Below are 16,960 nucleotides of genomic sequence, written 5' to 3' on the forward strand. Positions count from 1 at the left end.
AAATTTTAAAAATGTTTCAAATGCTACGACATAGAATTAGACGTACTGCGGTATTTAAGCAACAATCACAGTCTCTACTAAAATGATACAAATTAAGTTACATCAATAAAAAATGCATTTTGTAAAATTTCGTTATAAATTCAATCTTATATTAAGTATATAAATTTGTGTAAATCATTTATCCGTGGTGCTTATCTCATTGATTATCTGCACAAATAAAAGAGCATGACGTTTTATTTTACATATTAAATTTCTTTTCTTTGAAGTTGGTTTTCTGTTCCTTGGATTAGTACATAGTATTCGATCACTTGGGTTGTTAACGAGCTATGAATGACACAAGCCATTAATTACCTTTCTGTTTCCTACACCTTCCTTGTATACTGTAGTTAGTATATTTTTTCAACAGTTATATTGATTTTTTAAAAAGAGTGCTATAACTGCAATGTATTGTCGTCTTTTAATTATATATCATAATTATTCATCCTTTCTTTCATTTTGTCAATTAGTAGCATATCTCAAACATTTTAATTATTCATTTGTTTGTAAGTGTTTAGCGTTTATTCGCACTCTCACTGACAGGCCTTCTTCGATGACTAGGTTTCCATGCAGTTCCTTTATTTAGCCTTATTAATTACGGTTTATTTTCTCCATCTTGTGATTTTATGTACTTCGATTTCTGTCTACATTTAAATGTCCTTGAGAAAGTTTGCGAAAGTCTCTGTCGTTTTCTTTTTGGTTTTGCTGTCATGTGTGTGGTTAATGTGTTCTACTTTGTTTATTTGGTAATTCCCGCTGTCGTGAATAGCGCTTCCTTCATCCACGAAATAGGGCCCCGAGTGGCCGACTGGTCTAGAGCGCTTTACGCTACGGATCATTGCCATCTCACCTCTGTATGCGTGGGTTCGAGTCTCGGATTCAGCCAATGTGGGTATGTGAGAAAGCTTGCCAATAGCTTCTCGTGGATCGGTGGTTCTTTCTGGGGTTTTCCTGGGTTCTTCCTCCACCATTAATACTTGCCGCCATGTATAGCCTATCGTGTGCTGGAAAATAGCGTTAAACCCTACAACAACAACAACAACAACAACATCATCCACGAAATGGAGCTATGTCACGCTGAAAAGTTATGTATTAGGCCATGCGCGTGTTGTCGTTTCCAGTCAACGGAGAGTTTTAGAATGTTTTTGATGGACTCTGCATTGTTAGTAGTAGTAGGAGACGATATAGGGTCTATGGGACCTTAATGTTAAAACGGAGGGTTTGCACTGTGGGGTTTATGGGAATTTAACATAGGGACTGTATATAGGGTTAAAATGGATAAGTACTTATAGGGTCAATTGAACACGGTGGGACTGTATAGGGTCAATGAAAATGTATAGGGTATATGTAGGGTCAAGTGTTGTATAGGGACAAAACAATATAGACATAGACCCTATATTCTCCCATACTACTACTATTGTCATTAGTCAACTTCATGAGTCCATTATGTTTGCGGCTAGGTTCGAAAAAAATCAATCTGAAGTCTTAGTTTCAAGTTGTTTCTAAAGTATGGTGCAAATATCGGGTGATGTTCACTGATGATCGTTTCCAGATGTTCCGATCGGCTTTCAAAATCTATTGTAGTATTTGCATCTGTGATGCCAACGGTACCAAATATTTGGGTCATTATTATGTCAAGTTCTCCTTTTCCAACCCAGTTTAATTTTGATGGTAGTGTCTGATATTTTCCTTGAGATGTTTCGTGCAAATATAGCGTGTAGCCGAGTGGAATACAGACTTTATTGGCTTGGTTATACTCTTCTCATCATCACTTCCAAATTCCATCATCTCAGGCACTCTTACTTCCACGGACTCAGCATCTCTGTCTAGCTCTGAAGCAATACGCACTAGAAAGCTCATGTAAGTGCTGTAAGAAGCGTCTTTATGCAGAAGGACAGGACCAATAAAAATCGGATGCTCATTTGTACTGTTTCGGACAACTCTTTGATACATTATACTGTCGTTTTATTCATCAATAACTATTTATGCAATTTGTTTTGTAAATATAATGCTAAGAAAGCACGGTTTGCTAGACAACTAAGTAATCAATAAATATGCATTACTGTTTTATAATGTTGACAATGGCATGATTTATGAAAAGTTAATTTTATAAAATTTTTTACTGAAACGTTGGAAAGTTATTTTGGTAAAAAGAAATGTAAATGCGATAGCTCACGTCTTTTTTCCTGATTACGGCTAGAAACTTGCTATTTGATGTAAATTTAAAACGATGAAAATTTACCGTTTATATTCTCTGGCTATGCTTGCGAAAACATTGATAACTTCTACAATAAACCAGGTATGTGTGTTTCATCGTTTTTCTTTCTTCTTTTAAACAGTCTGTAATTTGTGACGAATCAGCCCATAATTTGCGCCGAATTAGCGCGGTCCCAATCAGCCATGATCCGAATCAGCCTGATACATAGAGCGGCAAAATTGAGTAGGGGAGGCTAATTGTTAGATGTGTTTTAAAAAATTGCCGCGTTTGATACGAACAGTGACGGTACTAATACAGAAAACTACCCTTTATAATTGGATTCAGACTATACCTATGAGGTAAGTCAGCTGCATTACTTAAGACATCTTAGATAAAGAGACAAACGCCCTTTCCTTTACTGGACTAGCACATTTTAGAAACACTTTTAAATAATTAAGTTTTCGACCAGCTTTCTTGTAATCCGTGTCATGCGATGATATAATCGACATATTTGCCGAAAGGAAGGCAAGGCTAATTTAATTGTAAGAGGTGAGTTTGTTTAATGTATGTCTCGTGGCGGCAAATAGCTTTAATTATTGTTTTTGTCTCAAAGGATTTTCAATTCAGTAACGGCATCATGTTTGCTGAACCTCATATTTTCGGCACGTTCTCTCGATTCGCTATTGAAACAGAGTGATTCATACATGACAGGAAGAATGTAATATGTATAACACCAGTAATTGTCTTCATTTCACTAAATAAATACTTCTTAGTATAAGTAATAAATTGTATAATTCAATATACAGCATAAAAAGAGCAACAACTTGGCGGAGGATTGATTACTATATATATATATATATATATATATATATATATATATATATATATATATATATATATATATATATATATATATATATATATATATATGTTGTTACGTGTTTGGGCTCGAAAAAACAGTAACACAGAAGGAGTGTAAACAATAAGCTTTTTAAAATGTAACAACTAATTTATTTTCCTAGAAAATTCTGTAAAAATGAAAAAAAAAGAATTTACGGTTTCAAGAATCAAATCCAAAAATAATCTAAGAATAATCCACGAATTAAATTGCAAAAGTCCTATTATAAATGTTCATATAATTTCAAATTCAAATCCTGATATAAAATACAAGATGGATGACGATGACGTCTGCTGTAGTCAGTACTGTGCTTATCTACAGTTCCTTCTAGAAATACAAATAATGGTACTCCGGTGTTGGACATCCAAATTAAATTTGTAAGCAATGTCTTTCCCTGTGTGAGCACTCTTCAAAATATTTCCAGACCAGAATTAATCCTTTTGAATCCAGGTAATTTGAAATAACTCCAAAAAAGTAATTTGAAATAAATCTAAACAGCACAACACAACACTTTAACTGCCCAACTTCTACTAAAAATCAATCCTCTAAAACATTGAGTTATATGGGCTTTCTAAAACATCAACAAGTGTCACGTGATCATCCCCTGGAAGTTTCTAGATGGAAATTCTTGTAAAATATCACGTCCACCCAGTGTCACTCTGAGAAAACCAATAATTTTCTCTATGAAATAAAATTTTTAAAAAAGTTGTTTACATCTTAAACCCACGTAGTCCCAGCATGACCTTGACAACAATCAATCATTTTAAAATAAAATAGAACTTTGTTTACTAATTCCGAACCTATGTCAGAATTTAGATCAACACCTGTTGTTTATAAACTAACAGTCAAGGTCAAACAATTTTCTGAAAAAGTATCATCTCTAGTGAATAAATTTGCATTACAATAGCATGTAAGAAAATAAAAAATGCAAAACTGACAAACAAATATATATATATATATATATATATATATATATATATATATATATATATATATATATATATATATATATATATATATATATATATAATAAGGTAATCTTTCATCTGGTTACATTCGAGAATATTCTGCGTTCTAAACAGGATAAAACCTGTTATAAAATTATAATACAACTTAAAATGTAAGCAAGAAACGGTCATTTTTTCATCTTTAGCACTTTAGTATTTGATTATACAAATGAATATTTATCCAGTATTAATGCTTGATGTGACATCGTTAGATAAACTTTAAATGGAACATATGGGATGATTTAAGTGCATTTGAATTAAACGACGTGATGGATTGTGAGGTATTGAATTGTTCATAATTAATTGTTTGTGTGACTGAAGCAATCATTAAATGACCTATATATTCAGACAGCTTAGATAAATTACATCCGATATATCAAATGATCTACACACAGTGATTGTTCTTGACATCGAAGAGCGATTTTCCTTCAAAGCCAATTCAGATAAAGGGAAATCATTCCCATGTTGTTTATAACAGTCATCGGTCATGTATTCCAAACGTTTCTCAAAAAAATTTCGATGCACGATTTGAATGAAAATTCGTCAGTTGATGATGTGTATGCGGTCTGTTAACCACAGGGGTTCGTTACAAAGAAAATTAGGAGTATCCTCCATGAATTAAGGGATGGTGGGGTCTAGCCACAAGGGAAGACATGAGGTCATCAGTTCGCACCTCTGGGTAATTCCAACCCTGCTAGTTCATTCCACAGGTGCTCGACGCGAGCTTGATGTTGAGAAGAAGAAAAAAAAAAAACCAATAATCTGAAGGGCAAAATATCAGAGTGACAAAAATGCCTTAGATTACCCCCATGACCCATTCTGACATAGGATCATCTCTATCATACTATATAAGAGAGAAGGTACGTAACTTCCAAATACTTAGTTCCACCCATGACCCTCGATTTCCTTCGTCTATTTCCGTCTTTAAAGGCACAGGGACCATACTCTATGACTTGTTTTACTCCTGAGATATTTGTCTATTTATGCATTTTGTGTAGGATTTAAAGGTAGTTGTTTATTCTTGAAAATATGAGCTCAGGGTGTGGTTTTCCATGTGTATTTCGGCGACAGTGCACAGCTAGTAATAAGGCCTTGATGATGATCCGAAGTGAAATCTGTGTTCAGTTTACGTGCTGCTCTGTTGACAGTCCATCCTCTCAAAAATATGCAGGTCAACCTTTGACAAGAACTTCACCGTGAAGTCATCTTTGAATGTATTTTATATTAACATAATGATTTGTATTGATTGCCACACAGTGGAAAGCTCAGCATTGAGAAATAATTGTAGAGAACATTTTGTAAAATGAATTGTGCTCTATGTCCATTTGATGTCTGGACAAGTAATGGCCCCGGCAGTGGCGTTTGCATTCGGATATTCTTGGATTTCACCACTGATCGAAAGGTAAGATCCGAACAACCTCGACTCCGCAGTAAATATCGTTAATGTAAATTATGATGCGTTTTATTTTTTGGTGGCAAAAACAAATATTGATTTTGGTAAATGTGGTGTTGATTGCTGGTTACATTGATGCATAGTGCGTTGTTAACTCCTGAAATATACTTGTTGTTTGAAAATACAAGTCAATACTTATTGTAATCACTTAAACAGTTATACATTTTGTGTTTTTATTGTTGTCCTTATATTAACGTCAAAGAAAATGAGTGAGCAGCACTTGTTAGTTACGAAGATGGCACAATAATATATATATTTCTTTGCTATCGTCTGTTTGTATTTAGCGGTGAACTTCAGACTCGAGGTTGTTCGGATCTTACCTTAACATCGATGGTGAAATCAAGGAATATCCGAATGCAAACGGCACTCCCGGGGCCATTACTTGTCCAGACGTCAAATGAGCGAACAATTATTGCATTTTCTCCAATATGTTACAAACTGAACGAAGTGTGTCGAGCTGTTTTGCGCATTGAACTATTCTTGATTACGATGGCTTAAGCTGGAAATTAGCATAAACTACCAGGGTTGGAATTATCGAGGGGTGCGGACTGGTGTCTTCTCTTGTGTTACATTGTCACAGGTTAGTCCCACCCCAGCATCCCTTGATTCATAGACGGATACTCCTAGCTTTAAGTATGACGAACCCCTGTGTGTTAACTAAATTAGCTACATTCGGAATATCCTCGTCTATTTCCGATAAAAATCGGTACATCAACAAGTCGACAACAGGAACAAGTCAAGGTAAACAAGCTTTTTAAACGCAGAATGGTTATATATCCATTTAATGGACTCTGGATAAACACAGCATTGAAGTTAATACAAATGACATTGAAAAGCAGTGAATTAACCCCACCCCACCCCACCCCCAAAACCCCAAAGAGATTCGGGATTAAGCAATGATAGACCGTCGTGTCACTGTGCGACATATAAATCACTGCTGTAAAACAAGGAAGTGCTGCTTATATAACATTCCTTGAAAGCTGACAGGAATGTATGAAACGTATACGAATAAACATTAGCTAGTACTGTGAACAAATTTGTATATAAAAAATAACTCAAAGCTTTTCATAAATTAAAGCCATATTTTCTAGTACTGTTTTGCAATTTGCTTGAATTGTTATCAGGGGAAACATTGTATTAAGATGTAATATGGAACTGCCCCATCAATTTATTCACATCTAGATAAATATCACATCTTTTCATGCTATTATTTATTTTCCAAATTTTTAAGAGTTTCTTTATTGTGAAAAGAAAAAACAGTCATTCTGTAAGAATTGGATTCGAAGCAAACTTTTCCTTTACTGCAGTCAGTCTTCATTTTCGATTCTTTCTATTTGCAGGCAGTTTTCAAGCTATTACAAGTTGGCTTCAGTAACTAAATAGACTTTGATGAATGAAGCTAGTTCAGGATAAATGGAATATCTTTCAACATTATGTGGATATCGAAGCTATGAGAGAGATGAAAGTTTTTCTGATGTGTATGAAAATATGCCAAAAGCAACAAATATTTTTCTAAATGAGTCCACCATCTGGAAACCAACAAAAGGACCGTACTTAGGAAGACACTGAAGAGCGAGTTGTGAACCCCTATCATCACAGTCTAGTTAAGCCAGTGTCACAAACTGGAGAAATAATTTTCTACGATAAGGAATCCTAGGAAAAAACTGAAGATCAAGAAAGTGGGACAAGGACAGAAAAGTTGCATGAATGGACAAAATGGTTAATGGTGATCATGAGTGGCAAAGTGCTTCTGATTCTGCTAATGAAACTGGTACTCATGGTGCAATTAACACTGGAATGCAGGCCGATAAGCATTCAGTTGAATCATCAGCTGTTTGCAGTAGTGGCACCTGCCACCCTGATAATCATGGTATTGAACCTGGCAATAATATAGAGAACAATGACATTGAAAATGATTTTACTAATCAGAGTTTAGAATGTAGGAATGTACCGGAGGTAACATCATCCCAGTATGGTGTGCACTTGAAACGGGAAGAGTTAATATCATTTTTGGACATTGATGAACTGAATGAACCAATTCCAGAAACTGAGCAAAACTCTGGGGACTCACAAAGCAGAATGCCATTTTTGTGTTCCAGGGGTAACAATGACTCTGAGGGTTTCAGTGAATGTAGAATTAGTTCTGTTGAAAATGGCAGACTAACACTGCCAATGACTAATGATTCTGCGCATACTAATGCTAAATTTAGTGAATGTAAAGAATCAGGAAAAAGTCCACTGACTGATTCTACAGTCAGATTACAAATGGTAGCTTTTGAGGATGACAAAAGTATTGAGCAGAATGACATGACTATTTTGCACGATGACAAAAAGTCCATCTTGTCAGTATTAGAAGAGGCATGTCAGAATTACATTGGCACTGCAGAAGTAAACCAAGCCATTTGTGATGATATTATAAATATACTCCCACAGGAGATTCTTTTGAAGATATTTTCATACCTAACTCCAATAGAACTCTGTCTTCATGTGGCCCCCGTAAGTAAAGCATGGTATAGATGTGCATATGACCCGGTACTCTGGAAACATCTGGATTTCAGGCACAATGCGTCAATATCTTCAGTAGATTTGTGTTGGATTCTTCGTCGAACACCACATCTTAAGTCACTTGTTATCCCTGGTCGGACAAGCAGCCTCGGTGAAGTCTGTGTTATATCAGAATGTTGCAAGGAATTGGAGCATCTAGATATTGGATTCTGGACAAACTTAAGTGGAAGTTTTCTAAAGTGTTTTCTCCAAAATTGCTCAAATTTACAGTCCTTGAATATAGAGGGATGTGGAAATATTCAAGAAAGTAATTGTGTTAAAGTTTTGGCTGCATTCAAAAAGCTGCATGTGTTGAATGTGTCACACTGCACATTGTTAGATGAGGAGTTGGAATATCTTGCCAAGAAACTTAACTGTATTACCAGTCTCAATATAGATGGGATCCCTTGGATCACAGGATTGTAAGTTCTTTATATTCAGTATGGATTGTTCAGTATATAATGATTAAATAAATTCTGCTGAAATAGTCCCTTTGGAGGAAAAACAATTTGTAGTCTATATAACATTCTAGATCTATGGAGTTGTTTGTAGGAATGAATTATTGCTATAGGTCTAGAGACTGCTCTTGTAGCCTTGTGGTTAGAGCATCTGCCTCAGATGTGGGAGGTCACGGGTTCAAACCCCGGCTGAGTTATACCAAAGACTTATAAAAATGGTACTAACAGCTGCCTCACTAGGCGCTCAGCATTAAGAGGTTAGTGTTAGGACTGGTTGGCCTGGTGTCAGAATAATGTGACTGGGTGGGACACAATGCTACATGTCTGCAGCATGATGTCCCAGTGCTAGACATCACTATAAACTGTCACACTGCAAACATCGTAGTGATATGAATGAAAAATTGTTGAAGCTACATTATAAATCCAAATCACACACACACACATACACACAGACGCACACACCATAGGTCTAGACACATATATCCATATGTGTCCTATATATATTTTCATTATTACATGCATAACGTATTTACTTTTTGGGATCTCACCTCTGTTAGTAGATAGTGTAGAAGGTGAAGAACAGTGAATTGTTGTAGAGTATCAAACCCAGGACTTCTAATATGACTGCCACAATGACCATCTTGGAAATCTCGTTATAACTTCTCCTAGATGGGTGGTCGTATCAACATTGTGGTTTCCCCAAAAGACTTTTTCTGATGTCTAGTTGGTACTGAATAGAAATGGCACCAGTATGATATTGAATATGGTCACTAAGGCATCCATCTAGAAAATATTGTTAATGCTGCTCCTCCAAAACAGAAAATCATATCAAAATGGGGTTTCCACTAGAAGGCTTCTTATATTGCCTTGTTGGTCCTGAATGAAAATTGTGCCAAGTTGACATCCAATATGTCCACTAATCTGCATCTAATAGGAAAATCTTGGTATCGCTGACGAATATCAAAGATGGTTTCAAATATTCACAGTTGAAAGGAAGAAATGGTCTCATCTAAAATTTCTGGAAATTCTTTTCAGCCAGTAGTGTCAGTTCCATTGAGGGACTCTAATGTTTGCCTGGAAACTTTGTTTTCAGTGCTACTTATCCTTACCTCTACACCTCCTCTCTCTCTCTCTCACACATACACACACACATACACACACACGACTTTGCAAAACATTCTCATTGCCCCAGATCAGATTTGAGAAATTTCATATTGCTCCTCTCATGACTTAAAGGCACATTTGATACGATTAACTTACTGAAGAGGAGCCTGTGCACTTCAATTGGTTTTATTTTAGTTGTTTAAATTAAGTTTAAAAGGATTATTTTATCGTGTTTAAATCACAAACTACAGTAGCTGCCATTTGTTTTACTGTTAATTTCAGTTGGCTCAAGTGACTCTTTAGCACTAAGATGTACTTCATGGAACAGTATATTTAGAAATATTAACAGCTGATCATGGTCACATGATGGCATTTTGAGCAATAAAATTTCATGTTACATGAAAAATTGATTTTCATTACAATTACGTTCAGTTCATAGATGGGACATCATTGTTTTCCTCAGAATTAGTGTTTGCATCAAGAGGTGGACATGAGGTTTTCTATATATTATGAAATCATGTCACTTCATGGTAAATCAGATCTTAAAATGAGTCTAGTTACTGTTATCTACTTTTTTGACACGTGTGGTACTAAAACATATTTGAAACTGGAGATCATTTGTAGCCTTTATTGTGTAATGCAGATTGTGTTTGGAAGACATGAAAATTTGTTACAACTTGCTAACACAGTTGTTTATTACTATTTTGTACCCTGAGTGTCTTGTCAGTTTTTCTTTGATAACTTTAAAATGGCAAAAGAAAATGCAGACTCTTATATTTCCTTGTCATTCAATTATTGCAATATTCAGTAGATATGGTATATCTTTGGAACATATAATACTGTATATATTCAGTTATGAATTGAGGCAAACTGCAAACAACAAAGATCCTGATCTGCCATAGCATAATATTCTTGCAGATCAGGGTCTTTGTTGTTTGTTCTACTGATTCCCCATAACAAACTCAGCAGACCCAGATCTGCCAGTCATTATGCAATAGCAGATCTTGGTCTCTGCAGTTGGCAGTTGGACTTGACTTATAAGTGAGTATATATGGTAGTTGTTTATTTAATGGATTGACCAAGTTTACAGGTTTCATCGGGTGGCCGAGTGGTCTAAAGCGCTCTCCATTACGGATCACTGCCATCTCACCTCTGTCTGCGTGGGTTCGAGTCTCGGATTCAACCAGTGTGGGTATGTGAGAAAGCTTGCCAGTAGCTTCTCGTGGGTCGGTGGTTTATTCCAGGGTTTTCCCGGGTTCTTCCTTCACCATTAATACTGGCCACCATGTATAGCCTATCATGTGCTGAAAAATGGCATTAAACCCCACAACAACAACAGGTTTCATCATGAGCATTGCCTTGAAAAATTAAAAAGTACTTTTACTACGTGTAATTTAAAATTTCTAACCAAATTCAAACACCGTTTTATGTTGATTTTTTTAATAACAGAACAGTATGCTGTGATTCCAGTATCTTTCTAACAGTATTCCTGCAATGTAATGCTGTCCATGAGAATCATAATGTGCATAATACACAGAATATAATGAAGTGCATAATACACAGAATATAATGAAGTGCAAAATACACAGAATATAATGAAGTGCATAATACACAGAATATCATGAAGTGCAAAATACACAGAATATAATGAAGTGCATAATACACAGAATATCATGAAGTGCAAAATACACAGAATATAATGAAGTGCATAATACACAGAATATAATGAAGTGCAAAATACACAGAATATCATGAAGTGCAAAATACACAGAATATAATGAAGTGCAAAATACACAGAATATAATGAAGTGCATAATACACAGAATATAATGAAGTGCAAAATACACAGAATATAATGAAGTGCATAATACACAAAATATCATGAAGTGCAAAATACACAGAATATAATGAAGTGCATAATACACAGAATATAATGAAGTGCAAAATACACAGAATATCATGAAGTGCAAAATACACAGAATATAATGAAGTGCAAAATACACAGAATATAATGAAGTGCATAATACACAGAATATAATGAAGTGCAAAATACACAGAATATAATGAAGTGCAAAATACACAGAATATAATGAAGTGCATAATACACAGAATATAATGAAGTGCAAAATACACAGAATATAATGAAGTGCATAATACACAGAATATAATGAAGTGCAAAATACACAGAATATAATGAAGTGCAAAATACACAGAATATAATGAAGTGCAAAATACACAGAATATAATGAAGTGCATAATACACAGAATATAATGAAGTGCAAAATACACAGAATATAATGAAGTGCAAAATACACAGAATATAATGAAGTGCATAATACACAGAATATAATGAAGTGCAAAATACACAGAATATAATGAAGTGCATAATACACAGAATATCATGAAGTGCAAAATACACAGAATATAATGAAGTGCATAATACACAGAATATAATGAAGTGCAAAATACACAGAATATCATGAAGTGCAAAATACACAGAATATAATGAAGTGCATAATACACAGAATATAATGAAGTGCATAATACACAGAATATAATGAAGTGCAAAATACACAGAATATAATGAAGTGCATAATACACAGAATATCATGAAGTGCAAAATACACAGAATATAATGAAGTGCATAATACACAGAATATAATGAAGTGCAAAATACACAGAATATAATGAAGTGCATAATACACAGAATATAATGAAGTGCATAATACACAGAATATAATGAAGTGCATAATACACAGAATATAATGAAGTGCAAAATACACAGAATATAATGAAGTGCATAATACACAGAATATCATGAAGTGCAAAATACACAGAATATAATGAAGTGCATAATACACAGAATATAATGAAGTGCAAAATACACAGAATATAATGAAGTGCATAATACACAGAATATAATGAAGTGCAAAATACACAGAATATAATGAAGTGCATAATACACAGAATATCATGAAGTGCAAAATACAGAATATAATGAAGTGCATAATACACAGAATATAATGAAGTGCATAATACACAGAATATAAATGAAATGCATAATGCACACAATTTTGCTGCTTAATAAAATATAATTTCAGAAACATTGTTATAATGAAGGGCCTTTTAGCAAGTGGGAACTGTATTTAAAAAACTCACTCTTTTGAAATTCATTTATGAAAATGAACAATGTTTTTTTCTACATTTCCCAGTGGAATAAAAAAACTGCTACAGTTTCATACGGATAATTTAGTTCACCTGTATCTTGATGGTGCTGAGATGACTGATCAGGATATGGAGTTGGTGCTCCAGTGTCCGAAGCTGCAAACCTTGACCATCTCCTTTTGTGATCTCCTTACTGATCTGACACTACAGCATCTACAGGTAATTCTAACACTCTGTAGCACTATGGGACTTTGCATATAATTAAGTGGTTTATGCCTTTGATCTTTTGATCCTTTATATTGATCCTCATCTTACGCAGTTGACAGAATGGTACTGAGGGTTTATTACAGGACATTCAGTTGGCTGAATGGTACTGAGGGTTTATTGCAGGACATTCAATTGGCTGAATGGTACTGAGGGTTTATTGCAGGACATTCAGTTGGCTGAATGGTACTGAGTGTTTATTGTAGGACATGCAGTTGGCTGAATGGTACTGAGGGTTTATTGTAGGACATGCAGTTGGCTGAATGGTACAGAGGGTTTATTGTAGGACATGCAGTTGGCTGAATGGTGCTAAAGGATTATTGCAGGACATTCAGTTGGCTGAATGGTGCTAATGGTTTATTGTAGGACATTGAGTTGGCTGAATGGTGCTAAAGGTTTATTGCAGGACATTCATTTGGCTCAATGGTACTGAGGGTTTATTGCAGGACATTCAGTTGGCTGAGTGGTACTGAGTGTTTATTGTAGGACATGCAGTTGGCTGAATGGTACTGAGGGTTTATTGTAGGACATGCAGTTGGCTGAATGGTACTGAGGGTTTATTGTAGGACATGCAGTTGGCTGAATGGTGCTAAAGGATTATTGCAGGACATGCAGTTGGCTGAATGGTACTGAAGGTTTATTGCAGGACATTCAGTTGGCTGAATGGTACTGAGTGTTTATTGTAGGACGTGCAGTTGGCTGAATGGTACTGAGGGTTTATTGTAGGACATGCATTTGGTTGAATGGTACTGAGTGTTTATTGTAGGATATAATGTTGGCTGAATGGTACTGAGGGTTTATTGTAGGACATGCAGTTGGTTGAATGGTACTGAGGGTTTATTGTAGGACATGCTGTTGGCTGAATGGTACTGAGGGTTTATTGTAGGACATGCAGTTGGTTGAATGGTACTGAGGGTTTATTGTAGGACATGCTGTTGGCTGAATGGTACTGAGGGTTTATTGTAGGATATAATGTTGGCTGAATGGTACTGAGGGTTTATTGTAGGACATGCAGTTGGCTGAATGGTGCTTAGGGTTTATTGTAAGACATGGTTGTCTGAATGGTACTCAGAGTATATTGTAGGAAATGCATCTGGCAGAATGGTACCCAGGGTTTATTCTAGGACATGCAAGCTGCTGAATGGTGCCCAGGGTGTTTTGTAGGACATGTAGTCTGTTGAACGGTAATAAAATGGCACCAATGGTTTATTCTAGGAATGTCAGTACCAAGGGTTTGCTTATAGACAAGAAATCTGCTGAATGATATCCAGGGTTTGTTCTAGGAAATGCAGTCTGTTGAATGGTATCCAGGGTTTGTTCTAGGAAATGCAGTCCATTGAATGATATCCATGGTTTGTTGTAGGAAATGCAGGCTGTTGACTGGTATTGATGGTTTATTCATGGAAATGCAATCTGTTGAATGGTATCCAGGGTTTATTCTAGGAAATGCAGTGACCTGCTATTATTACTCAATGACATATTATTATAACACAAACAATGACATGTTATTATAATCAAAAGTAATATACAAACAATGACATGTTATTATAACCAAAAGTAATATACAAACAATGACATGTTACTGTAACACAAGCAATAACATGTTATTACTATATAATACAAGCAATGACCTGCTATAATTACACAATGACATGTTATTATAATCAAAAGTAATATACAAACAATGACATGTTATTATAACCAAAAGTAATATACAAACAATGACATGTTACTGTACACAAACAATGACATGTTATTATAATCAAAAGTAATATACAAACAATGACATGTTATTATAACACAAGCAGTAACATGTTATTACTATATAATACAAGCAATGACCTGCTATAATTACACAATGACATGTTATTATAACACAAGCAATGACATGTTATTATTACACAAGCAATACTATTATTGCACAGTGATATTACAATACAATCGATTACATTATTATTGCCCAATACCATTATAATACAGTCAATGACTTTATTATAACACAAATAATGATGTTTTTATGGCACAAGTAATGACATGTTATTATTATGAACAGTGGTGTTATTATTACATCAACAATGTTGTTATTATTACAAAAACAATGACTTGTTTAGCCATTATGTATTATCACTACACAATATGACATGTTTAGACTTTAGTTATTATTACACAATAACATTTTTAGCTGTTAGTTATTTTTATTACACAATCAGTGATATGTTTAGCCATTAGATATTTTTTATTACAGTGACATGTTTAGCCATTAGTTATTTGTATTACACAAACAGTGACATGTTTAGCCATTAGTTATTTTTATTACAAAAAACGGTGACATGTTTAGCCATTAGTTATTTTTATTACACAAACAGTGACACATCTAGCCATTAGTTATTTTTATTACACAAACAGTGACATATTTAGCCATTAGTTATTTTATTACACATACAGTGACATGTTTGGCCATAAATAACAATCAGCCAAAAATATTTAGCCGTTGAACAACCAACTACACATGAAAAATAGTTTCTCATAAGGACAGATTTAATGGCTTTTGAATAGCATTTCATGATGTTTCAGCTATCAAGGAAAATACATGCTTTCATATCTTAATGTAATTCTTCGGAAAAACAATAATTGAGAAATCATTCACTTTTTATAGTCTCAAAGTATTGCCTATGTTTTTGTTTGTGATGACATTAAATCAGTGTGAAGATGTTATGCTGACATAATAACAACAGCAGGCATTGGGGTAGTTCAAAATGGTCACTTTTTACGTCCAAGTTTTTTTCTCTTCTTCTCTAAAATGTAACTGAAAATGCAGATGAAGTTCTGAGGGCTGTAATGGGCTCAAATTTGATTCTTTCATCTTCAGAATATCCAGTATAGGTGTCTGGGAAAGTTCATGCTGCGAAAGGGTTTGAACTTTAGTGACAAAGCTCTGAGAGATATGTTCCTGACCAGCAGCCTGTCCAATCTATATCACCTAGATCTGTCAGAGTGCTCACAGCTCAGAGATGATGGCGTTCTACAAATAGGCAAATGGCAAGCTATCAATTCAGTCATAATTTCCATTGTAACGACCAGTATGATGGATTCAGTCATTCATTATTCTTTAGGTTGTTAAATCATGATTGATGTATTGTAGAATTTTTAGGTTACAGGAGTGGCAACCACTCTAACAAAATTTTGAAATAAAGAACCAAGAGATCAGTAGTACACAACATTCATCTGGCTGACAATACATGGATGAATTAAGTCATTCAAATACCGCCATTTTAGGTTGAACAACGTACAATAAAATGCTGCAATATTAAGACAAATACATGTATTTTGTGCCTTGATAGACTCTCATTTAGTCACTGTAAAAAATATTTTCTCTAATTTTCAGACTATCTGTTGATTCTGTTAATAGACAAGTTTCATTTTACACATATTTCATGTCAAATTTTAAGACTTGTTTCTTTTATGATTCATTTCCTTTTTCATGTCTATTTCTTGAAAGAATGATCATATATATATATATATATATATATATATATATATATATATATATATATATATATATATATATATATATATATATATATATATATACATATCTTTGTACATTTTATGTAGCATGTAAGTTGTATCATTGGCATAGTATGTACACTGTATCATTGATATAGTATGTATGGTGTACTGTTGATATAGTATGTACACTGTATCATTGATATAGTATTAAACTGTATCATTGATATAGTATGTATGCTGTATCATTGATATAGTATTACACTGTATCATTTGTATAGTATATATGCGGTATCATTGATATAGTATTACACTGTATCATTGATA

At 34.4% G+C, this 16,960-nt stretch overlaps 1 protein-coding gene across 3 annotated transcripts in view; it reads left to right on the plus strand.

Annotated features, from left to right (window-relative positions):
- Positions 1–5,547: 5,547 nt before the first annotated feature.
- Positions 5,548–16,960, plus strand: part of LOC149798270 (F-box and leucine-rich repeat protein 13-like) — a 36,558-nt gene continuing 25,145 nt past the window's right edge. The window contains exons 1-4 of one of the 3 annotated variants that reach the window (XM_089963410.1): positions 5,548–6,332; positions 6,932–8,557; positions 12,910–13,081; positions 15,996–16,165. In XM_089963410.1, the coding sequence (XP_089819536.1) occupies positions 7,299–8,557; positions 12,910–13,081; positions 15,996–16,165 (1,601 nt within the window). In that variant the 5' untranslated portion in view covers positions 5,548–6,332; positions 6,932–7,298. Of the gene's footprint in view, positions 6,333–6,448; positions 6,583–6,931; positions 8,558–12,909; positions 13,082–15,995; positions 16,166–16,960 lie in introns of those variants that run through there. The other 2 variants (XM_089963412.1, XM_089963411.1) reach the window with 2 other exon arrangements.

This window comes from Sinohyriopsis cumingii, chromosome 6 (genome assembly GCF_028554795.1).
Source record: "Sinohyriopsis cumingii isolate HCF-2022 chromosome 6, ASM2855479v2, whole genome shotgun sequence".
Classification (NCBI taxonomy): Eukaryota; Metazoa; Mollusca; class Bivalvia; order Unionida; family Unionidae; genus Sinohyriopsis; species Sinohyriopsis cumingii.